This window comes from Carassius gibelio, chromosome A19 (genome assembly GCF_023724105.1).
Source record: "Carassius gibelio isolate Cgi1373 ecotype wild population from Czech Republic chromosome A19, carGib1.2-hapl.c, whole genome shotgun sequence".
NCBI classification, from domain to species: Eukaryota; Metazoa; Chordata; class Actinopteri; order Cypriniformes; family Cyprinidae; genus Carassius; species Carassius gibelio.
The window spans coordinates 17,060,290-17,085,187 of record NC_068389.1 but is presented as its reverse complement, the minus strand read 5'-3'; the positions used below and the strand labels follow the sequence as shown (position 1 = coordinate 17,085,187).

The 24,898-nt window shown below is 39.6% G+C and overlaps 1 protein-coding gene across 6 annotated transcripts in view; it reads left to right on the top strand.

Moving 5' to 3' along the window:
• Positions 1-23,496, top strand: part of LOC127934877 (triple functional domain protein) — an 88,439-nt gene extending 64,943 nt beyond the window's left edge. Inside the window, exons 27-59 of one of the 6 annotated variants that reach the window (XM_052532406.1) lie at positions 20-89; positions 172-261; positions 387-479; positions 561-672; positions 752-942; positions 1,027-1,128; positions 2,134-2,163; positions 2,282-2,433; positions 2,616-2,715; positions 3,583-3,826; positions 3,921-4,216; positions 4,350-4,520; positions 6,919-7,014; positions 7,295-7,443; positions 7,532-7,598; positions 7,688-7,791; positions 7,924-7,993; positions 8,090-8,179; positions 8,389-8,481; positions 8,590-8,640; positions 9,605-9,682; positions 9,787-9,978; positions 10,087-10,267; positions 13,678-14,423; positions 16,230-16,477; positions 16,606-16,744; positions 16,835-16,862; positions 16,965-17,127; positions 18,427-18,548; positions 18,641-18,719; positions 18,823-19,023; positions 19,114-19,252; positions 20,932-23,496. In XM_052532406.1, the coding sequence (XP_052388366.1) occupies positions 20-89; positions 172-261; positions 387-479; positions 561-672; positions 752-942; positions 1,027-1,128; positions 2,134-2,163; positions 2,282-2,433; positions 2,616-2,715; positions 3,583-3,826; positions 3,921-4,216; positions 4,350-4,520; positions 6,919-7,014; positions 7,295-7,443; positions 7,532-7,598; positions 7,688-7,791; positions 7,924-7,993; positions 8,090-8,179; positions 8,389-8,481; positions 8,590-8,640; positions 9,605-9,682; positions 9,787-9,978; positions 10,087-10,267; positions 13,678-14,423; positions 16,230-16,477; positions 16,606-16,744; positions 16,835-16,862; positions 16,965-17,127; positions 18,427-18,548; positions 18,641-18,719; positions 18,823-19,023; positions 19,114-19,252; positions 20,932-21,477 (5,233 nt within the window). In that variant the 3' untranslated portion in view covers positions 21,478-23,496. Of the gene's footprint in view, positions 1-19; positions 90-171; positions 262-386; positions 480-560; positions 673-751; positions 943-1,026; positions 1,129-2,133; positions 2,164-2,281; positions 2,434-2,615; positions 2,716-3,582; positions 3,827-3,920; positions 4,217-4,349; positions 4,521-6,918; positions 7,015-7,294; positions 7,444-7,531; positions 7,599-7,687; positions 7,792-7,923; positions 7,994-8,089; positions 8,180-8,388; positions 8,482-8,589; positions 8,641-9,604; positions 9,683-9,786; positions 9,979-10,086; positions 10,268-13,677; positions 14,424-16,229; positions 16,478-16,602; positions 16,745-16,834; positions 16,863-16,964; positions 17,128-18,426; positions 18,549-18,640; positions 18,720-18,822; positions 19,024-19,113; positions 19,253-20,931 lie in introns of those variants that run through there. The other 5 variants (XM_052532407.1, XM_052532405.1, XM_052532410.1 and 2 more) reach the window with 5 other exon arrangements.
• The last annotated feature ends 1,402 nt before the right edge of the window (positions 23,497-24,898 follow it).

Below are 24,898 nucleotides of genomic sequence, written 5' to 3'. Positions count from 1 at the left end.
TTTCTCTGTGCATCATCAGTATATTCCTCAAAGAGCTGGAGAAGTATGAGCAGCTTCCTGAAGATGTGGGCCACTGTTTTGTGACTTGGGTGAGCGGAGTTAACAGTGTTTGAATACTAATCTGCTTCTTTCCGAATAAGGTTATTTAATGCGTCTCTCATCTTTCTGCAGGCCGACAAGTTCCAGATGTATGTGAACTACTGCAAGAACAAACCAGACTCCACTCAACTTATTCTTGAGCATGCCGGAGGATATTTTGACGTGAGTTGAATGTCTCTGTTATGATTTAAGTGTTTCATTCAGTTTGAAGTTTCACCATGTCTGCCTGTCAGTGGTGAATTTGAAGCTCAGTGGTCAAAGTTGGTATATTGATATTGCTGGTACAGGAAATCCAACAGAGGCACCGCCTGGCCAACTCCATCTCATCATACCTCATCAAACCTGTTCAGAGAATAACCAAGTACCAGCTGCTCCTCAAGGTAAAAACATCTTGGGTTCATCCTCAAACTTACAGACAGGTTTGTTTGAGAGTGCAGTGGTAAGTCGGTTTGCATTTGTAGGAGCTCCTGACTTGTTGCGAGGAAGGCAAAGGTGAAATCAAAGACGGCCTGGAGGTTATGCTCAGTGTTCCCAAGAGAGCCAACGACGCCATGCACTTGAGCATGCTGGAAGGTGAGCGGACGCACGCAAACACACAAAGACACACACGGGCTCAGATCAAACCGTTTCTGATGGCAGTGAATGTCTCCAGGGTTTGACGAGAACATTGAGTCCCAGGGAGAACTGATCCTGCAGGAGGCGTTCCAGGTGTGGGATCCCAAGACCCTGATTCGTAAAGGACGGGAACGGCACCTGTTCCTCTTTGAGATGTCACTGATCTTCAGCAAGGAGGTTAAAGATTCCAATGGCAGGAGCAAGTACATCTACAAGAGCAAGCTTTTTGTACGTTTCACAGCAAGGTTAAAAACTGAAAGCTCTTTATATGCAGTAGATCTGATTGTTTGAAATGCTTTGTTCTGACTGCAGACCTCTGAACTGGGTGTTACTGAGCATGTGGAAGGAGATCCGTGTAAATTTGCTCTCTGGATTGGCCGGACCCCAACTTCAGATAACAAGATTGTCCTCAAGGTAACCCTCTCTTTTACTCTCTCTATTGAAAAGCATGGCACTGTTTTGCTCCAGCTTTCTACGTTGCATCTCTGTGTAGCTTGTCTCGTCTGCACTTTAGCAAGTAAAAGCTTGAGTATTTTTAATAAAATCTACATATTTAGTGTGAAGACTCACATTTTTCACTTGTTTTTATAAACAGTGGGATGAAATGTCAGTTGTTTTCTGTAGTATTTTGATACGGAATATTACTTGGAAATAAAACACCTCAGGTTGATCCTAAAGACACTGTTAACAAAAACTTAACTTTTGTAAACAAAAAAATTAATTGGTATCAAATTGTGACATTGATTATATAGGAAGATATGAATACTTGCATCTTTAGTTCTGACTGCATGTTAATAAATTGCAAGAAAAAAAATAAATAAATAAAAGTAGTCTCTACTGGTGGTGGCTCATGTACATTGCAAGTGGCTTCTGTCTCACAGTAACTGTGAACCGACTGCATGCTGCTTTAAAACCTTAAGACTGCTCTGTTCAAAACTTTCTTCAGTCAAATGTGTCAAAATTATATCGTTATTTACTGTCCATTTATACTGCCAAAGAAAAATGATCTGCTTAAATCATTCAGTGTCTTGTATCTCATGTCAAAAAATACACACACACACATACACAACCAAATATGTATTTTATAGTTTATATATACTGTATATCTTTTTTAACAAAAACAAAATAAAATATATATGTATTTATATAAAGACTGCAGTTTTATACACTTTAAGAAATAGTAAAAAAAAGAACTGTGGAACACTTAATGATTAGAATTGAATTATTTACATCTTCAAATGACAGTGACTAATGTATAAACCATATATCACAACACTTTGACAGATTTAGCTTTAAATGATCACAAAATATGTTTATTAATGTTGTCCCTATGTCTTACCGGCCACTGTCTCATGCAGTATGATATATGGCGTTTTATAAAGCAGTAAAATCTTGTATATTTCTATATTTCGAATGAAGCTAAGTCAGGGATGCAAACATGGATCCATGGTGAGTACGGCCACACAGATAACTCACCCTTAGTTAACCATTGAACAGAAAATCAGTGTGTACTCTTACTCAACATCGCGTATTTCTCTGTTTTCTTTCTTCACACACACAAACGCAGGCGTCTAGTATTGAGAACAAGCAGGACTGGATAAAGCACATCCGTGAAGTGATTCAAGAGCGGACTGTGCATCTGAAGGGGGCTCTGAAGGAGCCCATTCACATCCCCAAACCTTCCACAGCCAAACACAAGGGTCGCAGATACACCCCCAGGCCAGTGAAACATCCTCTATTCTTACTTCAATATACTTACTTTTTCTTTTAGTTTTATTTTGTCATTTTTACCCTTCAGTTTCATTTTGCCGTTGCTGGATTTGTTCTTCCTTCAATTCTCTTAGTATGTGGAACCATGCTAAGACGAGTAGTTAATTTCTTGTGTGTGTTTATGTGTGCAGGGATGGAGAGGATCTGGACAGTCAGGGTGACGGCAGCAGTCAGCCGGACACCATCTCGCTGGCCTCCAGGACCTCACAGAACACACTGGACAGCGACAAGGTCTGTCAGTCAAATTACTGATGAAAATGTTTGCGGCATTATTTTAGTATTATTTATATGCTGTTATAGTATTATTATTATTATTATTTGTATTTATTTATTTAATTTTAATTTTAATTTTAATTTTAATTTTAATTTTAATTTTAATTTTAATTTTAATTTTAATTTAGTTTGAGAAATCATATATGTTTTGTAATTTTTATTATTGTTTATATTAGTGTTAATATTTCTATTTTAATTTCAGTTTTAGTATTTTTCAGTACTTCAACTTGTGTAGTTCACCAAAAATGAAAGCTGTCATCATTTACTCACCCTAAAATTGTTCCAAACCCATATGAGGCATTTTGATGAACGTTGGTGACCAAACAGTTGATTGTAGCCATTGAATTCTGTGGTATAGAAAAAAACACCATGGAAGTCATTGACTTAGCTGCTATTCTAATCAGCATGTGTAACTTGAAGCCGTTTCCATGACAATACGTGATAAATAATGTAATAATTGAACAATCATGAATTCACAGCACAGTCATTTCTAAACAATAACTGCTCATTATATGTATTTCATCTGGGAGGTTTTCTCTTGAGACCATTTTTCTACTTTTTAATGAATGTATATACTTTTTTCAAAATATTTTTTGATCTGGAATATATTAACTTTTTTATAATTATTATTATTGTCATTTTGCATATTAACTCGATTATTTTTTTACTTAATTTTTGTGTCATTACAAGCATAGTAAATTTGACCAAAATGAATAAATAAATAACATGTATAAAATTAATTATTGAATAATTCATTTTTGACAAACACTATGACTAAAAAGCATGGCACTTTGCTTGGCTCTTTCTCTTTTTTTTTTTCTTTAGTTGTCAGGTGGTTGTGAGCTCACAGTGGTCATCCATGACTTCATGGCTGGTAACAGTAATGAACTGACAGTGCGAAGGGGACAGACGGTGGAGGTACTAGAGAGGCTCCACGATAAGCCGGACTGGTGCTTGGTGCGGACCACTGACCGTTCCCCTGCCCTGGAGGGCCTTGTGCCCTGCGCCATGCTCTGTATTGCCCACTCCCGCAGCAGCATGGAAATGGAGGGAATCTTTAACCACAAAGGTGGGCAAATTTCTGAAACGCTTTCCCAAAATCATCCCAAGCCTGTGTCAGATAATCACCAAAAGCCTCTCTTTCTTTTTCTGTGTTTTTCTAGACACGCTCTCTGTGTGCAGTAACGATGCCATTTTGCCAGGCTCCTCTGCCACCCTGCAACCAGGTCATGTGATGGGCTCCCAGAGTTCCCCTGGGCCCAAACGCACTGGCAATACATTAAGGAAATGGCTGACCAGCCCTGTGAGGCGACTCAGCAGTGGTAAAGCTGACGGCCACGTGAAGAAGCTGGCGCACAAACACAAGAAGAACCGTGACGTCAGAAAGAGCGCAGACGCTGGCTCGCAGAAAGATTCGGACGACAGCGCCGCCACGCCACAGGATGAGACTCTGGAAGAGGTTTGTGCACTTTCTGTTTTTGCTTTCTTGTGTATCTTGCTAAATATCATTCATACTTTTTCAAAGCTGTTCTTACTGGGTTTTTCTTTTTATATGTAGCCTAATTTGTGGTTTTGTCTCTGAACCTCCACAGAGGGTGCGTAACGAGGGTCTAAGCAGCGGGACCCTCTCCAAATCATCATCATCAGGTATGCAGAGCTGTGGAGAGGAAGAGGGAGAGGAAGGAGCTGATACTGTGCCACTTCCTCCACCCATGGCCATCCAGCAGCACAGCCTCCTCCAGCCGGACGCACAGGATGACAAGGTGAGCCGGCACTGGACAGAGGAGAGGAGGGGGGAGGGTACGAGTGACTGTCACTAGTTTAGATTTTCAGGTTTTGTTTTAGTTTTTTTCTCACTACCAACCTTTAAGCCTCAATCCAATCAGAGATCCTCAATCCGTTAAATTCTTCTGTGGGCCATTGTGTTAAATAATGTTTCCTCCTGGGATATGCAGTCTTTTCTTTCACTTTCAGTTGTCCAGTTCTAGCTCAGTGTTTCCAATTCATTCGTGACTACAATGCAAGCATTGTGAAACCATTTTAAAACCAAAATGGGAATCATATTGACCCTCCCCCCCATCACTCCTGGCATTAACATGCGTCTTCTAATTTTGATTGGATCATTTGGAGATTGGATGAAGTCTTGGATGGATTATGATCACATTTGATAAGCTTGAAATGTGTTTCTTTGCAATTAATCAACAATTTAATATTATTTAGTGAAAATTAATTGTGGTTCATTAGTTCAATATGTCATGTCAACACTACCAGTTTTGCATCAGAAATGCTCCTAATATCCTAAATTGGAGGAAGGAAGTGTGGTGTTGGACAATGGGAGGTCTTAGAGTCAAAAAGGTTGAGAACCACAGGTCTGCATCCCAACACAAAATGCATGTTAATGCCAGCCTTAGAGATAGAGAGAGATGTTTCTTTAGAATGAATGTAATCATCCTGTAGTCTAGTCTCTTGTAGAATGGCCACAATAGGATGCAAAGCTTGAGTTCTAGCTGGTCTCATCACTGCTCAAGAACAGCTTGTGACACTAATTTGTTTTTCTCTTTTGTTTTGTTTGGGCTGTATTGTTTGCCATAGCATTACGTTGATTTGTGTCCTGTCTTTGTTTTATCTCAGTTCCCATACCTCTCCATCTGACTCCTCCCTTTCTGGCCTCCCTCCTTTCATATCATTTCTCATTGCTTTCTTTTCCCATAAACCCCCTGGCTTATCGAAAGACCCAAGACCCCCTTTCTTTCTACTACTTTTATTTGCTGTCCGACCACTTCCTGAGAATCCCACTTTGAAGTCGCGTTCTTTTAGAAGCCGATTCCTCACTTTGGGTTGATTCCGTTATTCCATTTTCATCTAGACAAGACTCTTTCTGTTGTTTAAATCTTTCGGATTTAAACTTAAGAGCCACAAAATGCCCTGTCTCATCCTTTTGCATTTTTTTCCCCTCTTCTAATTTTTATTTATTTTACGTTGTTGTTTTATATACGTATGATTTGGTCTGGCCTTTTAATTGACTGTCCTGCAATAACGTGCTGGTTTTTGATCGGACTGGGTTCCTCAGACACGTTCAAATACAGCTTCAGAGTATCAGGGCACGTGCGGTGTTAGACGTTTGTGTGCAGGTCTGTGCATATGTCAACATCAGGGAGCTGTGATTCGGTAGAAAGAGGGTCATGTGCCTTACACTGACTCTGAATCTCAGAGACAACCCTCACTCTTTACCCCTCTAACCAACCCTCCAAACTCCACCCATTCACACCCCTCCCCCCTTCCTTCTGTGCTGATCCCCTCATTATCCACTCTGCTGTCTGATTGGCCTGTAAAAGCTAAGCAGACCTGAGGCCACACCCAGACACAAATTGGAAAGTCTGGAAGGCACAGCAAGGGTGAGACTTTCTGCTGGATTTCCCTCTATTTCTATTTGATGAATGTTTTTGATTTGCCAGTTTTGGAAGCTAAAGTAAAGAAACCCACCGCCAGTCTCAGGTGTCGAGCATCAAACTATTGTCAACCTGAAGTCTTATGATTTTTGTAAACCCTCAAGTGGGATCGACCTTATGAATTTAAGACCCCATGAAATCCAGCAGGTTTCTTTCTTCTGTTGACATATTTCCTAGTTTGGATCTGTTTGGCTGCAAGAGAAAATACTAAATTTGAAAAGTTTATATCTGCTAAAAGGGTATTTATATCAATGTTAAAATAAAGATGTCGAACGTGGGATTTTTTTTTTTTTTTTTTTTGGCAATTTTAAAGCAGGCCATTTTGATTTCATGGGGCCTTTAAAGATAATTGGTACAGCTTTGATTGAAATCAAAATGTCTCCATTATTTTTCACATTTTTTTTAAACCAAGAAACTGCACCAGAGATTGCTTGCGAGTGCAGATTGTGAATGTTCACAATGGTGTGATGCCAGACACATCATAAAAATAATTGTTAGTTATACAGATGCATTCAACATAATGCTGAGAAGCTATTGTGTGCTATAATTAAAAAAAAAATGCATAAATGCCCTTGAAGGCAAAGACAGTAAACTAGATCTTAAATCCATGCCTGAATGAATCCCAATTACAGATTAGCTTCACATGGCTTATATTTCCTCTGTATCATTCAGTCTGGCCTTTTCCCCTCTTTCACTCTCTTTGTCTCTGCAGACCTCTTCCCGTCTCTCTGTCCGACCCTCCAGTTCTGAAACGCCCAGCGCTGCAGAGCTAGTCAGTGCCATTGAGGAGCTGGTCAAAAGCAAGATGGTGAGAAGTGCACAGATGTATATAAGATTTTTATGATATAATATTATATGATGAATTTTTATTGTTGGCATTTATTGCAAATTTAGTGTTCCAATTCTGATTAAAGCTGGCATTGTAATTAAGATCCTTAGTGAATTTGTGGCAAATACATATTGCTCTATTTCCAAAAAAAAAAAAGTTTTATGTGAGAAGAGTAGCTTATAATCAGCCTGCATTTCAGTGTTGCTTTACCATCATATTATTTGGCTGGACTGATTTTGTCTGTCTCGTGTCCACACAGGCTCTGGAAGACAGACCCAGCTCTTTGTCTGTGGAGCAAGGGGACAGCAGCAGCCCCTCTTTCAACCCGTCTGATAACTCCCTTCTCTCCTCCTCCTCTCCGATCGATGAGATAGAGGAACGCAAGACCGGCCTTTTCAAGAGACGGCAGTATGTCATCATGCTCTTCTCTCGCTCTCTGTTATTATCCTCATTCATTGTCAGTGTCTATAACACTTATCTCCCTTTTTCCTTTTAGTTATCTTCTGCTGGAACTGATCGAGACGGAGAGGGACTATGTGAGAGATCTCAGTTTGGTCGTGGAGGTAAATGAACACTGTTCATAGGATGCTGAGATGTAGGGAGTGATAATGTGACTAGATTGAAGCGCATACATGTGTTGTGTGTCTGGTAGGGCTACATGACCAGGATGAGGGAAGATGGAGTTCCAGATGATATGAAAGGAAAAGACAAAATAGTTTTTGGAAACATTCAGCAGATATACGACTGGCACAAAGAGTAAGTATCTAGTCTGTGAAGCATTATATTTTCAGTTATTTTTAAATGATGAACACGAACATGAAAAAATGTTATGACAATTTTACAGACTTTTAAGACAGATTAAACTAACTGTAATCCTTATTGTTTCAGTTTCTTCCTGGGAGAGCTTGAAAAGTGCCTTGAGGATCCTGACCGGCTGGGCCCTCTCTTCGTCAAACATGTACAATTTTTAAGCTTTTTTTTTTTTAACCAATCAAACTTTTTTTTTCTGTAATATGATATTGTGCATACTTTACAAACTCATCATGCCTTTCAGGAGCGGAGACTGCACATGTACATTGTTTACTGCCAAAACAAACCTAAATCTGAGCACATTGTCTCGGAGTATATCGACACCTATTTTGAGGTGCGTAACTGAAGTCTTCAGTCAGATTTGAAAGTTTGCATTTCCTAATGAAATACATTTTCCACATGTCACTTCATTTTGCATTCATGTCGGTATACCACCAAATTGAAATCACATAGAACATAATGAAACATTAAAATGTTCTATTAAATAGATGCATTAAGCATTTATATATATATAAGCATCAAGGTCTTGACCCTCTCTTGTAGGATCTGAAGCAGCATCTGGGTCACAGGCTTCAGATCACTGATCTGCTCAATAAACCTGTGCAGAGAATCATGAAGTACCAACTGCTGCTTAAGGTTTGTCCATCTGGCCCACTGCATCTCATTGTTTTAGCACTATTGACAGAGATAATCTAATCTAATCTCTAATCTTGAATCTAATGTCTGTTTTGTTTTTATTTCCAGGATTTCCTTAAATATTCCAAAAAAATGGGAATTGATTCAGTAGAATTGGAGGTTAGCTTTTTCTTTAACATATACTACAATTCAAAAGTTTGGCATCAATAAGATGTTTAGGGTCTATTGTAATGCATCTTGCACTCAACATGTTTGCATTTATGTGATAAAAAAAATCCTGTAAAAACAGTAATATTGAGAAATATTATTGAAATTAAATGAACTGTTTTTCAGCAGCCATAATCATGTCATATGATCCTTCAGAAATCATTCTAATATGCCGATTTTAGAAACATTTCTTATTATTATCAAATATCTCTTTTTTTCTTTTCTTTCAGGATTTTTTTTTGTATAGAACGTTTAAAAATAGAAATATTTATCTTTGTTAACATAAGAAATATATTTTCTGTCACTTTAGATTAAGTTAATGTGTCCTTGTCAAATAAAAGTGTCTTTTAAAAAAATGTTACTGGCTCCAAACTTTTATTCGTGTATATATGTGACGCTGGACCACAAAACCAGTCTCAAGTAGCTGGGGTGTATTTGTAACAATATAAAAAAAAAAAAAAAAAAAAAAAAAAACATTGTTTGGGTCAAAATTATACATTTTTTCTTTTATGCCAAAAATAATTAGGATATTAAGTAAAGATCATGTTCCATGAAGATATTTTGTAAATTTCCTACTGTAAATATATAAAACCTTAATTTTTGATTAGCAATATGCATTGCTAAGAACTTCATTTGGACAACTTTAAAGGCGAATTTCTCAATGTTTAGATTTACTTGCACCCTCAGATTTCAGATTTTCAAATACAGTAGTTGTATCTCAGCCAAATATTGTCTTATCCTATCAAACTTTTCCTTATTTATTACTCTTTCAGATGATGAATAAATCTCAATTTCAAAAAATTGACCCTTATGACTGGTTTTGTAGTCTAGGGTAACATATACAGATAAACATATATCTATATATTGATCGGTTGTCATATGTATTTATACTGATGAAGTTACTGATTTGTTGTAGAGAGCGGTTGAGGTCATGTGCATTGTACCAAAAAGATGCAACGACATGATTAATGTTGGTCGAATCCAGGGATTTGATGTAAGATTGCTGTGACCTTTTTTATATGAGTAAATTATTATAAAAAATAATAGCTGTTTTACAAGTGACTTAATTAATCTGATCGGTCTTTCTGTCCTTCACAGGGAAAGATGATTGCTCAGGGGCGTCTCCTCCTGCATGACACCTTCATGGTGGCTGAACCGGATGGAGGCCTGCTGAACAGAATGAAGGAGAGAAGAGTCTTCCTCTTTGAACAGATTGTCATCTTCAGTGAACCTTTAGATAAAAAGAGGGGCTTCTCGATGCCTGGCTACCTGTACAAATACAGCATCAAGGTACAGGCGTCCTCATCTGTTTCGATTGGTATCTAACTGTGTCATGTCAGACTCTGTGATAAATATAAGACTGTATAAATTAATAATATTCTGTTTGTATGTGTGTAGGTGAGCTGTCTGGGGATTGAGGAATGTGTGGATGGAGACCCATGTAAATTTGCACTGACCTCCAGAACGTCTAATGGCAGCAAAGAGGCATTTATTCTGCACTCAAGCCATCCTGGAGTACGACAAGTCTGGATGCTGCAGATCAGCCAAATCCTGGAGAGTCAACACAATTTCCTCAATGGTACAGTATCCACCAATACTTAGGAGTATAGAAAACTTCATCTAGGAATTATCTTTTTAATGAACTTGAACTTGAAATGGTAAAAATGTATTTGCCAATTTAGAAATTATCATTAACCTAGAATAATAAAGTGTTACTACATACATGACAAGTTTGAGCTAATGAATTGATCCTCATTGTAAAGTTTTATCAAAGATTGCTTACAATATCTTTACGTTGGTTTGCAAGTCTTTCCTGTTAAGCCCAAAGTATACTTCGTTCTCTTTCTAACATTTCTTCGGTATCTCACATGGGAACACCCCAGGGGTGACAATGACACCACATCTGCCAATCACGGCAGACCAATCGCTGAAGTGATCAGGGAGTCCCACCTCCCTGTAAATAAACTGCAGCTATCTGCAGTTTCATCATTCTCACTCTCTTCCCCATTGAAGATTTCAGAAGCTGTCCTCAACAGACTTTTGGAATTATTGCTCTACAGTTTACCAACGAAGTCGGAGTTGGATAGCTAAGTTTCTCAATAGTCTATGTTTTAATAGTGGTCATCATGCACCAATAAGAGAGCTCACTACTCTCTGCACAGCTCCGTACTAGTGTTCACATTGTGATGGACTTAACATGCAAAGAGAGTGCAGATGTTTTCAGGGCCATCTCAAAAGGGACAGAAATCCACAGAGTGAAAGGCCGTCCTCCACATCCTTGCGCCTGTGGAGCGTGGATTTCTGCCAATGAGTCTCTGCATCTCCTGCCCGGATGTTAAACATGCTTAGGCTGCATTATCCAAACCCAGTGGCTACACTCGCTGCTTGATTTTGTCTACTAAACCCAGAGAAAGGCTCTAAATGGTAGCTGCAGGAAAGTCAGACCCATGGAGTGTCCTAAGTGGTTGGTGGTTGTGGGAGAAAGATTGCTGTGGCTGAGCTTGTCTTGACTTTCTTAGAAAGAGAAAGTTGAGTTTTTGGATGCCCCCAGCAATCCAAAAGCTCTGTTCGGAGCAACTGTTACAGCGATGCAACAGGACTGCATCCTACAGAAGAGGCAGGGAGAGGCATTCAGTGTTTGTCTCCCTAGAATGCCAGTAGTTTGGCCTTATTATCCGAACCAGCCAAGTTTTAGATCCACGGGAAAAGGAGGTCAGTCTGAGATCAGCTGTCCAATCCCAACTGCACAGAAGAAACCCGGGTTTGTGAAACTGAAAACAGCAATGAAACTGTTTTCCAAACCCCCAGGGTAGCAAGAAGAGGCGGTCTACCTGAGACCTCTACCAGAGTTTATCTGTCCCATCCCTTCAGAACATTCCACATCTCCCTACTGCTGGAAAAAGAAGGAATTCAAATACAGAAATTGTCCTTGCATACCGTTCAATCAACTGTGTGCAGGAGTGTGGCCTGTGTTCCCCAGGTGCCCCCCAAAACATTGTCTCCCACTCTACCCATTGGGTTTGTTCTGAGGGAGGATGACCAAAAGTTCACAAGCATCCCAATACAAATAAAACGTTCTCTGCTGCATCCAGGCCAAGGGCGCAGAGTCTGATGAAAAACAAAAGAATCACAAACAATCAAACCAAACAAATATAACTCCTTCACTGGGGTAAAGTCACCGCCCCCCTGCCCCCGCCACTAGCTGCAACACTGATAGTGAGCAAAGATGGGAAAGGTCATCTCGCTGCTCAAATAATAAACTGGTGCATATCCGCAGTTCAGCCCCGGGTTTTAAACACTATAGACAGGGGTTACAGACTCCAGTTTATTGTAAAACCTCCTGTGTGCAATGAAGTGGTAATGTCAGTGGCCAAGGGGGAGTCAGCTCAAACTGTGCTAAGGAATACGGGAGTCAGTCTCATATAAATGATTTGCTTGTTTGTGTACTGTCCCTGACCCAAGCAGAGCTTGATACAAATACATTGGTGACTCAACTGGAGAGATTAGGTTTCAAGGTAAACCTGGCAAAGAGCTGTCTGACTCCTTCACAGGAAATAATCTACCTGGGTCTTCAATGAAGTTTCGCATCGAGGCATTTCACTGCTGCATCTCCCCTTTTCAATGAGGGAAAACAGTATCTCAGATTGTGCCTCTGGTTACTGGGTCTGATGACGTCAGCACTGTCCCTCTGGGTCTATTGCGAATGAGGGAAATCCAGAATTAGGCAGCTTCACTGAGCTTAATTGAGCCTACATTGCTGAGGGTACGAGAACCCGGTCATTTGATTATTTTTAATAGCACCATACTGGCCGGGGAGACTGTGGGTAGTGGAGATTGCGCAGCTGCTGTACGACGAACCATGGCCACTAACAGCATGCAGGGACCTTCTCTCTCAAGTACAGGGGAAAATATTCCACCCCTGGTCTTAACCACACACTTTTGTGAGATACTGTATATTGGACATGACAGAACCTTCACTTGCCCTTTCGGTCCTGAAAGAGAGCAGACAAATTGTAGATTAAGCTCTTCGGTAACCCAATTTATTATAGTGTCAAAATGTTCAGACTATACTTATGAGTTTGGTCGAATAGGTTTAATTCAGATCATATTCATCTTTAGTCTGCTTCGTCAGCATATTGGCAATAAGGTAGTTGTCTGTATCCTATAGTGAGATATCAAACTAATGGTAAAAAGAGAACTTTAGGTTACCAACGTAACCTCAGTTCTCTGATGACATGAAGTGAGGTATCTCACAGTTTTGCCCTCTTTGCCTGTTCCGCATAGAGAAGAGGTATGCAGAGAATGACAAAATTGCAGCTGCAGTTTATGTACATGGAGGTGGGACTCCCAGATTGAAAGTGAAAAAGTGAAAAGTGAAAAAAGTTGGTCGTACAGATTGCTGCAGTGGTTGGCCTGTCGTGATTGGCAGACGTGGTGTTACTGGTGCTTCTGCAATCGGTCATGCCTGGGGCATTCCCATAGTGAGATACTTGACTTCATGTTCATGTTAGTATGTGTACACTAGCATATGCGTACAGTCAAATATGTAGCCCTTTCAATGTATACTCCATTTAAAATTGGGCACGAAGGCCGACAGTCAACACTCTAGAAAGCTTCACCTTTGTCCAGCATCTGGTTTTCTCCAGAAATTATGAGTGATAAAAATGTCTTTGTACTCTTTTAACTTAAAGTTGCCGCTCCCTAATTACCCCCTCACACAAGCGTTTGTGTGCAGCCTTCTCTTGTAGCAGTCCCCACTATTTTGTGTTGTTACCTTTCTTAAGCTTAATTTTCTGCCACTTTGTGAAACAACTGATTAGTGCAAAACCAAGGCATTGCACGTGCGACCTGCACATAACCCCCCCCCCCCCCCCCCCCAAAAAAAAAACAAGTATACTTTGGCCTTTACACCCTTCTAAAATCTGGATAATCTGAGCTGTTGTACTCATGTGCAAATCATTCTCCTTACTAGATTTCTTTCTCCTGTAGCACAAAGATCTCCCATAGACCACCAGAGGAACCATGTCGAGGGGCATGGTGTCTCAGGCAGCAGTGTACAGGCTGGAAGTAGTGGGGGTCAGGTTATGGCCCCTGGAGGAGGTGGAGGGGCCCCGGCTGGGTTGGGTTCCCGCTCCCGTCCCTCCCGCATCCCCCAGCCCTCCCGCTTGCCTCAGCCACTCCGTCATCACTCCCCTGCCCTGGGGCCTGGAGCCCATGAGCCTGACGGCCCCGACAAAATATCAGGTATGTCCACAAGACCTCTCTCCAGGGTTCCCTCACCCTCTTGCACCACAGAGCCTGAGCCAAAGGTGAAGGTTCCTGCAAGCCCTCACCCAAAACAGATGGACTCCACAGAAAGCACTTCCAAAGATAGCAGGGATGGAGCCGGCACGGTCCAAATCCCTCGAGCCACTGTGGCCCCACTAACATTGGTCAGACCTGGAACGGTCTCGCCCATGGCCTCCCCATTAGCCACACCAGCTTTCAAAGACTCCATCCCCCCCTGCAGTCCTGGGCCAAAGACAGGCAGCAGCTCTACCTCGTGGAGCTCCGTTCCTGCGTCCCCTGCCAGCAGGCCTGGTTCTTTTACTTTCCCTGGGGAAGCATGTGACACACTGGGACGGCAAAATCAGAACCAAAGTCACCGGCATTCCACCCACAGTAAAGATGCAGACCGCATGAGTACCTGCTCTTCTGCCAGTGAGCAATCTGTCCAGTCCACTCAGAGCAATGGGGTAAGAGACACGTTTCTGCCCCGGTCGACCACAGTGCTTCAACTGCTCCTGTCTTACCTCATGAATGACTTTCTAACCAACCTGGATTCTGTCTGATTTCTGCCTCTCCTAACCTGGTTTCTACTCTGTGGACTTCCAACAGATCCTTTGCTCTGCATCTCAGAATTCTAACAAAGTTTTGCTTCTGGCCAGATACTAACTGTTTATTGAGTTGTAGATCAAGAACCAGGTTTTCCCTTCCTTAAAAAAAAAAGCTCATAACTTCAATCTTTTTTGTGGTGTGTATAATAGAATCAGTTTTTCTTAAGGACTAAAAGTGTGGTCACGTTTACTATTTTTTACAATTAATGTTCTTGGGTGAAATACAGTCATTTCAACAGGAAACAATTCGAGTGGGAATTTAGCATGAGGTCGAAATATTTCTGCACACAGATTTCTTCAAATTCAAATTAGTCGCATTGATTTGCTACATTGACCAAAAGAAAGCTGCTTGATTTGAAGGTGACTTTTGTGTGAGCTTTGCTTCGTAAATCACTACACTATGGACAATAGACATTGGGGGGTTTTTTTACCACAAAATTTTGCTGATGTGACCGCATCTTAACACTGTTAATTATTATGAAACTAATGCAAGAAATATCTGTGGAGGTTTTTTGATTCTGTCTATCATGTGACGTAGTTCCGAATTTTAGATCTTTTTAGCAGGCTACTGTAACTACTATGAGTTCTCGTCTAACTTTCTTTGCTTTTCTGTTTCTTTTCTTTTCTTTGACTATTCTTGTTCATTAATGCATTTTCAATGCAGGGCACTTGCAGGGTTAATCAAAAGTTGTAAATATTATCACACACAAAAATAAAATAAAAAATCCCCCCAAAAAAAAAATCACAAAAATTAAACAAGAAATTTTAAAACCGAAAAAGATTTTTAAATTGACTTAAAAAGAATTTAAGATTTTACATAAAATATAGTGCAATCATTTCAGGTTGCATAAAATACAGTGCAATACGTAATACAGTCCAATCAGTTTGGACATTGCACAGGGCTTATTCAATAAATGCACAGCTAAACAGAAGAGTTTTGAGTCTAGATTAAAAAATGGCTAATGTTTTAGCACATCTGATTTCTTCTGGAAGCTGAATTCAACTGCGTGTGGCATAATAACTAAAAGCAGACTGCCCTTGTTTTGTGTGAACCCTTGGTATTCCTAACTGACTCGATCCTAATGATCTGAGTGGTCTGTTAGGTTTATATTAGTTTATATAAGGGCTAGTAAATTTACTAGCCTGCATGTTCAGTTTATTGTCTGAGAGACCTCAAGGCTCTCTTTTGTTACCATTGAAGTATCAAGATGAAACCTTTCCTAATGAAATGAAAACTGATTTCAACTTAATAAAATACTTCAAATATCCTCCATAGTAACTATTGCAATATGTCTAATACATATAAACATTTATTTAACAATTAACTAAATACAAGATGACAATAAGAAATTTCATTCATAATTTTCACATCGTTTACTTATACAATAAATGGTTGCTATTATTAAGCTTCAGTAATACTTACATATTCTGGGTTTTGAGTAGGTCACTAGAACATTTTACAAGAACATTTAAGGGGAAAACTTAATAGATTTTCAAACTTATTTTGTAGATATTTAAACAGAACATGAGGGTTGATAGATAAATGTGAAAATACTGTAATTTACCCCCAGGTAAACCTACAGTGTTATACACTACAGGCATTTGTGTTAAAGCTATAAAAGCTCTCAGATACTAATATCTATATCTGTGTCTGTTTGTCCACAGAGTGAAAGCAGCAGCAGCAGTAATATCTCCACCATGTTGGTGACTCAGGACTATGTGGCTCTGAAAGAGGATGAGATAAATGTAGGTCAGGGGGAAGTGGTGCAGATCCTGGCCTCCAATCAGCAGAACATGTTCTTGGTGTTTCGTGCCGCTACCGACCAATGCCCAGCCGCCGAGGGCTGGATCCCTGGATACGTGCTGGGCCACACCTCCGCCAATATCCCTGATGTACCGGAGGGGTCCATTAAGTAAGAGCTCACCTCTAACCATTTACATAACACATTCTAAACAATAAATCTAGTAGTTCAGTAGTACATCTGTTCTTTATGTTGGGTATTCAGTGTGTTATAATCATTATTTTTAACATCACCAGCAGGAAATCATCACCATGGCATACAACCCTCCGTATTCGTAAGAAGTCAGAGAAAAGAGAGAAGGAAAATAAAAAGGAGGCCAAGCTTGAAAATGGATACAGAAAATCCAGAGAGGGACTAACGAACAAGGTCTCTGTAAAGGTAACACTAAAGAAAACGCGTACAAATCTTTGTCTTTAATGTTATTTTCCTTCAGAAAAATGTTTGCTCAAAACTTTTTCCATTTTGCAGCTTCTAAATCCCAACTATATCTATGATGGTAAGTTCAAAATGTTTATTAATGCATCATTCAGTTTGTTTAGAATTATAAAGAAGTCATAAACATCTTAATAAGGGGTTGAACTAAATGTTTTTTCTCCAGTTCCCCCGGAGATCCTCATCCCGCTGAGTGATGTGACCTGTGATAAAGGGGAGTGTGTCACACTGACCTGTAAAGTGTGTGGCCGCCCCAAAACCACAGTCACATGGAAGGGACCCGATCAGAAAATACTCACCAACAATGGCCACTTTAGCATAGCTTACAGGTGTGAACAGACCCAATTTTTTTTTTAATGTATATATATATGTATATTTGTCTTGCAGCTTTGGCATTGTATGTTTTTATTTTGATAATACAAGTTTATGGGCCCTATTTAAACGATCTGAAACGCAAGTGTCAAAGCGCGAAGCGCAAGTAAGTTTGTGGGTGGGTCTCGGCGCTGTTGCTATTTTCCCGGCGGGATAAATGGCTCTTGCGCCCGGCGCAAATCTAAAATGGGTGGGTCTGAAGTAGCTTCATTATTCATAGGTGTGGTTTGGGCGTAACGTGAAATAAACCAATCAGAGCGTCATCCAACATTCCCTTTAAAAGCAGGTGCGCAAGTTCCATTATGGATTGCTATTATTATGGCGTATTTACCAGGCGCACCCCAGGAGCGGTTCACAGCCGAGGAGACTGATGTTCTTGTAAGAGCAGTGAAAGACAGAGAAGTTGTGTTGTATGGGGATGGGAGAAACCCACCCAAAATAGCGTCGGTTAAACAGGCGTGGGAGGAAATAGCCACAACTGTTTCATCGTTTTTTTTTCCTGGTTCTTGACGGACAAACCAATTTGTCAGATGTCCTTATATACATATATGTCTTGCCACTATTGGGCAAACAGGTCTGATCCTTAATTACTACAATTAGCCTGAATAATTTGTAAGCTAGATTTATGCCTATTTTTTCACATCTTCGTGGCACACCACAATGATTTCCGTCATCTCATGTGTTAATATTTTTTTAGTGTAACAATTTATGAATCTTAATAAAAATCTGTGTAGATTATATGAGCAAAGTGTATGCGCGTTGTGCACGCTATATACATTATGGTCAAGCATGCGCCCTTAAAATAGCATAATGAACTGCGCGCAACGTGCCACTGACTTTAGACTAGGTTTTTTCTGGTCAGTGGCGCAATTGTTTAATGGAACAGCAAAATAGCACCAGTGATTGTTTGCGCCGGAACACGCCTCTTTTTTTGCGCTGATCCGCCCAGGGAGCGCAAGTTCATTCACTAGTTTAGCGACGTTCTTCTGTGGAGGGAAAAGCGCGCTTTGCGCGGGTGCAAAATAGGAATGACACATGCGTCGGTGTACAAAGTCAATTGCGCTGGGTGCAAGATAGGGCCCTATGTGTTGTTATTGTGTATTGCTTTTAAAAAAAAAAAATTAATTGGGGAAAAATGCTAATAAGGAAAATAAGTATATGTGATTTTTTTTTTGTTGTTGTTATTAAACTCAAGTTTTTGCTAATGGTAATGGTTTTGGTTTCTGCATAAATGATTTCTTTCCACTGCATCTCAGTGAGGCTGGCGAGGCCACTCTGCGTATCGTAGGTGTGACCTCAGAGGATGATGGCATGTACACCTGCATTGCAACGAATGACATAGGCAGTGTGACATCATCAGCCAGTCTCCGAGTGTTGGGTAAGAATGTGTTGGCAATGCAAACAGTCCACCTGGGGTTTCAAAGATTTATTTGAACAGGGTTTTGAACTTAACTGAACTGTCTTTCACAGGAACTACTAGTGATGGAATCCGGGTCATGTGGAAAGACAACTTTGAGTCCTTCTACAGTGAGGTAGCAGAGCTGGGCAGGTGAGACTATGGGAATTTATGCACTTAATTTTGATATCACATGGATTCCTTTATTAAACCGAAGAAGCATTTCGATTGTGTTGATTTTGTTTCTCTCTTTTAGGGGAAGGTTCTCTGTAGTAAAACGCTGTGACCAGAGGGGATCAAAGTGCACCGTAGCGGTCAAGTTTGTGAATAAGAAACTCATGAAACGAGACCAGGTCACCCACGAGTATAGCGTCCTACAGAGACTCCAGCACCCTCACCTAGTCCGACTACTGGACACCTTTGAGACCTCCAGCAGCTATGCACTGGTCCTTGAGATGTGAGAGTCCACACACACACAAACACACACTTTCAAATCCAATAGACTGTTTCACACGTTCATGACCACGTGTATTGTGTGATTGCACAGGTCTGATCAGGGCCGTCTACTGGACTACATTGTGAGCTGGGGGAACCTCACTGAGGAAAAAGTGGCCTTTTACCTCCGAGACATTTTAGAAGCTTTGCAATACCTGCACAACTGCAGAATAGTTCATCTGGATTTAAAGGTCAGTGTTATTGTTTTATGCTATTGTCAATATGTAAATATTATATATTAGGGATCGGTCGATCAAGTAATTTTTTTTACTGATCGTATCAGCTCTCCTCGGCACAATCCTTTTTTTAAGTCAGCTGTCATGCTGTCATGCTGGTGTCATGCAATAGGTGGCAGTATGTACTATAAAACTATTAAAAGCTCAAACTCAAAAAGAAATCTATAGTAATTAGTGCTGGTCTAGTGCCTCTTACACTTACAAGCTTCTGTGTTCAGTGTATTTAATACACACTTTCGTAACGATCACTCATTAATTTATCTTTTATTTTTATCTGCCGTCAGACTATCTGAGAAGTCATAGTTATAACTTACTTCATATTTGACTGATAGACACAGTGAGCTTCATGTTTTCAAACCATATCTCCACATTGTTGCTGCTCACATATAAAATACAAGATGTTTTTGATATAAATCCCCTTTTAATATATTAATAGATAAAACAAAGTATTAATAAATACACACAATTAAATAATAAACATTGAATAAATATCTATAAAGAAAATTATATTTAATATACTGTATTTTGATGATGATGATGTGTAGCTCATCATTCTAAAAAAGCAAGGTGTGCTCTGATTGGCCAGCTGTCCCGTGCATTGTGATTGGCTGAATACCTCAAGCGTGTGATGGAAATGTTAAGTCACTTAAATAATTTGTGGATTACTGTGTACTGGAGACACAAACCATTGCAAACAAATCAGTTTGATTTGGTGAACTACTTTGACCAGTTCGGTTAAATAGAACAATTCGTTCGCGATCTGGACTTCACTAGACTAGACAAAACCAACAAAACCCATTAGAAACGAGGCAATTATTGCATCCAGTGGGGACATAATTACTGATTATATTGACTTATACTGTCCTTTTATGTGTTGCATATCGCCCTGCGTAAACATAAAACCAAGTTTGCATTTGTGGTCGGAGAAACAACCACATGCATTTGAATCATCAGTGGCAAACTATTTTAATATAAAATACATAACATTAAATACAGGCTGAGTCATAAGCAGCAGACTGTCCTTAGAATGTTGGAACTGCCTCACTTTATAAAAACAGCCTTTGTGCCACAGACGCATTGTAGGCTACTGATTCAGGAAACAGTCCTCATCCTCCTTAAAATGCGCAGCACACATTTGGGTTGAACTGTTCTGGAACAGTGCTATAAATACAACTTTACCATTGATTTCTAATTGTGTCCTCTTTTGGAAGGCCAAACAAAGTAATTTTGCTTTCACAATGAAACACACAACGTCTTCACAACATGGCACCGACGGCAACATCGAGAATAAAAGTCATGCCTTTTTTCTTTGCGTGAATAATTGGGCATTATACAAATCTTTCAACATCGTGACATAGACATGTGGGGGCGTGTTAGAACGAGCCGTTTTAGGGGGGTGTGGACGAGTCGTAACTTTTATAAAGAATATCTCTTTGGATTTGAGACTTTAGTCTTTACAACTTTACAGATCGTCTTTATGCACCCAGAGCTTTTAACACTCTAGAGAAAATGTAAACATTTAAATCGCGTCATGTGACCCCTTTAAAACCAGGTCATATGGGAAAAAAAGTTTCAAATGTTTCTTTACACATTCCTAATTACAAAGTGATTCTAATTTCCCCTTTTCTGATCAGCCTGAAAACCTTGTGGTGGACCAGAGCCCCTACCAGCCGATGGTGAAGCTGACTGATTTCGGCGATGCGGTGCAGCTGAACTCAACTCCCTATGTTCACCCACTGCTGGGTAGTCCAGAGTTTGCGGCCCCCGAGCTGGTTCTCGGGAATCCGGTCTCTCTCTCCTCTGACTTATGGAGTCTGGGTGTGGTGACGTATGTGATGCTGAGTGGTGCGTCTCCGTTCTTGGATGAGAGTGTGGAGGAGACATGCCTTAACATCTGCCGCCTAGACTTCAGCTTCCCCGAGGACTACTTCCATGGTGTGAGCCAGGCCGCACGTGATTTCGTGTGCCTGCTTCTCAGGACCGAACCTTCCAAACGGCCCCCGGCCGCCACCTGCCTGCAGGATCCCTGGCTGAGACCTGGAGGTGGCCCTCGCTCGGCTGAATGTATCGATACCTCTAGACTTATCTCTTTCATCGATCGGCGCAAACACCAGAACGACCTGCGACCTCTCGGAGGCATAAAGGCCTTCCTGCAAAGCAGGCTACAGCCCAGGATCTGACCGAGAAACATGATCTCACACTCTTTCTGATGCCAATAAAGAAGACCTCAGTCCTGAGCCTATCAAAATGTGGGCTAACGACCTGCCAATAGTCCTCTCCCAGTTTGCTGCTGCCTTGTTTCCAGTTTAATGAAGACTTTTACGCAGAGATTAAAACAATGAAATATAAATATATATATGTAATATTTCTCTATTTGCTGAATGATCAACAAATCTACATAAATGAAATAATATTTTGTGTAGAACAAATGTACCTGCACAAACGTGGCAGAGGTTTTTGAAGAAAGTGGTGTAAATGCGGTTTAGCGAGGAGAAGCCTTTCTGTTTTGCCTGAGCCAGAGAGCAAGCGGCTGTTTTTGTGCTTTTACAATGTTCAACTCTGAACATTTATTAATGAACCTTTAGAGAAAAAAAGAACAGCGGATAATAATGATGACATTTTCAGGTACATCCTTCAATAAAATCAGTTACATCAGCTCAGTCTGGATGAGCGCAACACACAAATCGTGAGCAAATGAGTACGATGAAGCGTTTTAAGTGAAAGCTTGTTTTGGTCTCATAGTGTAATTTGTTGCTTATTTCAACAATGATGATTCTGCCACATTTAGCTGTGAAATTTTTAACAGCTGCAAGTCTTTTTTATTTATTTATGATGACTAGAACAAATTGTGTTGTGCAATCTACAGATGTATACGCCTTATTCTATACTATGTCTGCCCTCTCTCTTTCTTTCTTTCTTTCTTTCTTTCTTTAAATGCAGTGTCACAAGGGTGGAGAGCAGAACTCCAATGCGAGATAGCCATAGGGCATCCAGACGTCTGAGCTCATCAGCTTCAGACTGGACAGCATTGAACAATGACTGAATACTGTAAATGCACTCACGCTGTATCCGGTTCTTATCCGTGCAATGTTGCAGCTTCGATTGTTTATGCAACTATTTATGAAGACACCCATTGTACCTTTTAATAAAAACGTAGAATAGCACGTACGCTGTACTGCAGTTCTGCTATTGTTTATTTAATCTGGTCTTTATCATTAAGTATTAAAGCCCTGTCATCCTACAGGGTTGTTGTCTACATGGCACTTTTCCTTTTGAAATATATATTGGTATGCCAAAGCTCTCCATACTTTATGAGAATTAGTTTTTCTTTTTCTGTTTGTCCCCCAACCACAAATTGTACACCTTTACTGTAAGTTATATGCTTAATTAGCTATGACTGGTTGTTTACATGAGTTATTCATAGCTTTACATTCGGGAAGAATTGTTTTTCTTAGTTTATTTTACAGACGTTTCACTGATAATTACTGGAGTATTTCTGAAACGCTCCTTCCATTTAGACTAGGCAGTCCTTGACATGGAAATAATTTTGTCTTCACAAGATATCATGGACAAAAATGTGATGCCTTTAAATTATGATAGTTATGTTTCATATAGAGAGTTTTAATACAAATGTAGGTCCTTTTAGTTTAAAGGCCTCTGATAGTTTTGGTGACAGGTTAGTCATAGGAAGCTCTCAACAGTTTCAATCATCGCTGGAGCGACATTGGTATGCAGTTTGTAACCATTGGCCTGTTGCTCCCAGTCCGTTGGTTTCTAGTGAGCCTCGCGTCATACATCAGTCAACCGTTATATTTGAGATTTTGAAGCATTATGAAATGTTTGAGTGGTGGACAGTGACTCTTTCCCGCTAGGAAGGAATACTGTTAATTCATCTGTATATACCCATATCATGTCCCCTAATTTATTTGTCATTGTAAAGTTGTACAGATGCCTTTACAGCGTGGGAACTTGGACTGGATACATTTTTAAAGTGTTTCATTGAATGTCTGATTTTAGTTCTGATCTCATTGTCTTTGAATGTATGTATTATCATTTTAGACTTGTTTTATTTGGATTATTTTCTACTTTTTGCATGTGTATATTTCTTTGTACAGGAACCCTAAGTGTTTATGCGATATGTGCTGTAAATATTTTCAGTTTTGTCATCAGTTATTTTGGAATTAAACCTATGGAACATTCTCATGGCTGCTGTGCTTTACTTTGTTAGGTTTTTCCGTTTTTAAAATGTGAGGGATTTTCTGAATGAAAACGATGCAGATTTGTTAAAACTGTTTGAAGGTTTGGGTTGGAAGCCAAGAACTGCTTTCATTTATTAACAAAAAACAAACTAAAATACTGGAACTTTTAGTTCCATTATCATTTTTTAAAGTAAATGGAGGGCCAAACTATTCCTAAAGTCCTATTCACAACAAGATTTTGATTATGAACAATTGAACATCATTGCATCCGTTTAATAACTAATATTTTGACACAACACAACATAATTAAATTAAAGGTGTGAATACATGAAGGATATGTGTAAATGTGTATTTATAAGCTAAGCTATCAGGCTATTCTGGTAAAATAATACTTAAGCCAAGACAAAGGGTTAGTTCACCCAAAAATTATTGATCGTTCATTATTGATTAACACAAATTAAGATTTTGGATGCATTCTGACTAGACTCTAGTCTCTGTTTTCTACGTTGTTTGTGCTTTGATTTAAACGAAAGTAACGTATCTGGTGGAACAACATATGCTGTTTGTGTTCAGTGGATACTCTCCAAAAATGACGCTAGTGTGACACGGAGGAGACAAATTGTTGAACGAAGTCGCCAAAAAGTAGCCTATTCTCGTAGCTTCGTAAAATGATGGTTGAACCCCTGATGTCACATGGATTATTTTACAGATCTCCTTGCTATGTTTCTGGAAGTTGATCATGTTAAGCCCGTTCACAACTAAGATAACTATAAACATATCGATATTAGCATTTCGTCAGTTTATTCTAAGTGCACACGCATCTGCCGCTTTAATTCTACAGCAGGATTGTTTCTGATTGGCTGTCAATATTTTTTGCGTTCATCCACTGAAAAAAAAAAAATGTTCCGAAAGTGATTCCAAGGATATAATTTCTATGTGTCTTTATCGTTAGAGCTATGGTGTGGATTCTTTAAAATTGAGAACAATTTGTAGAACTATCTTTATCGTTACCTTCAAAAGTTATTGTTCTTGGTGTGAACGGCCTTTATGATAATTGCGGTCTAAGGGAAGGTAACTTAATTTGGGAAACTTAAAGGGAAAATAACTTAATTTGGGGTCTTACGGGTTTGGAACGACATGAGGGTGAGTAATTAATGACAGAATTTTCATTTTTGGGTGAACTAACGCTTAAATATTAATATACATGGATGGTCATTATTTTAACTGTTTAAATTAAAATCTGGCAACAAAGATGAATTTATTTGAACCAATGGGGTCCAGACGGGTTTCGAGGGAGAACCCGATTTCTCTTGACACTGTGATGTGATTCCTGGATAAATGATTCTTAAGAGACTTATTTATTTGTGAATATAACATAACCGAAATAATTTAGAACATTCTT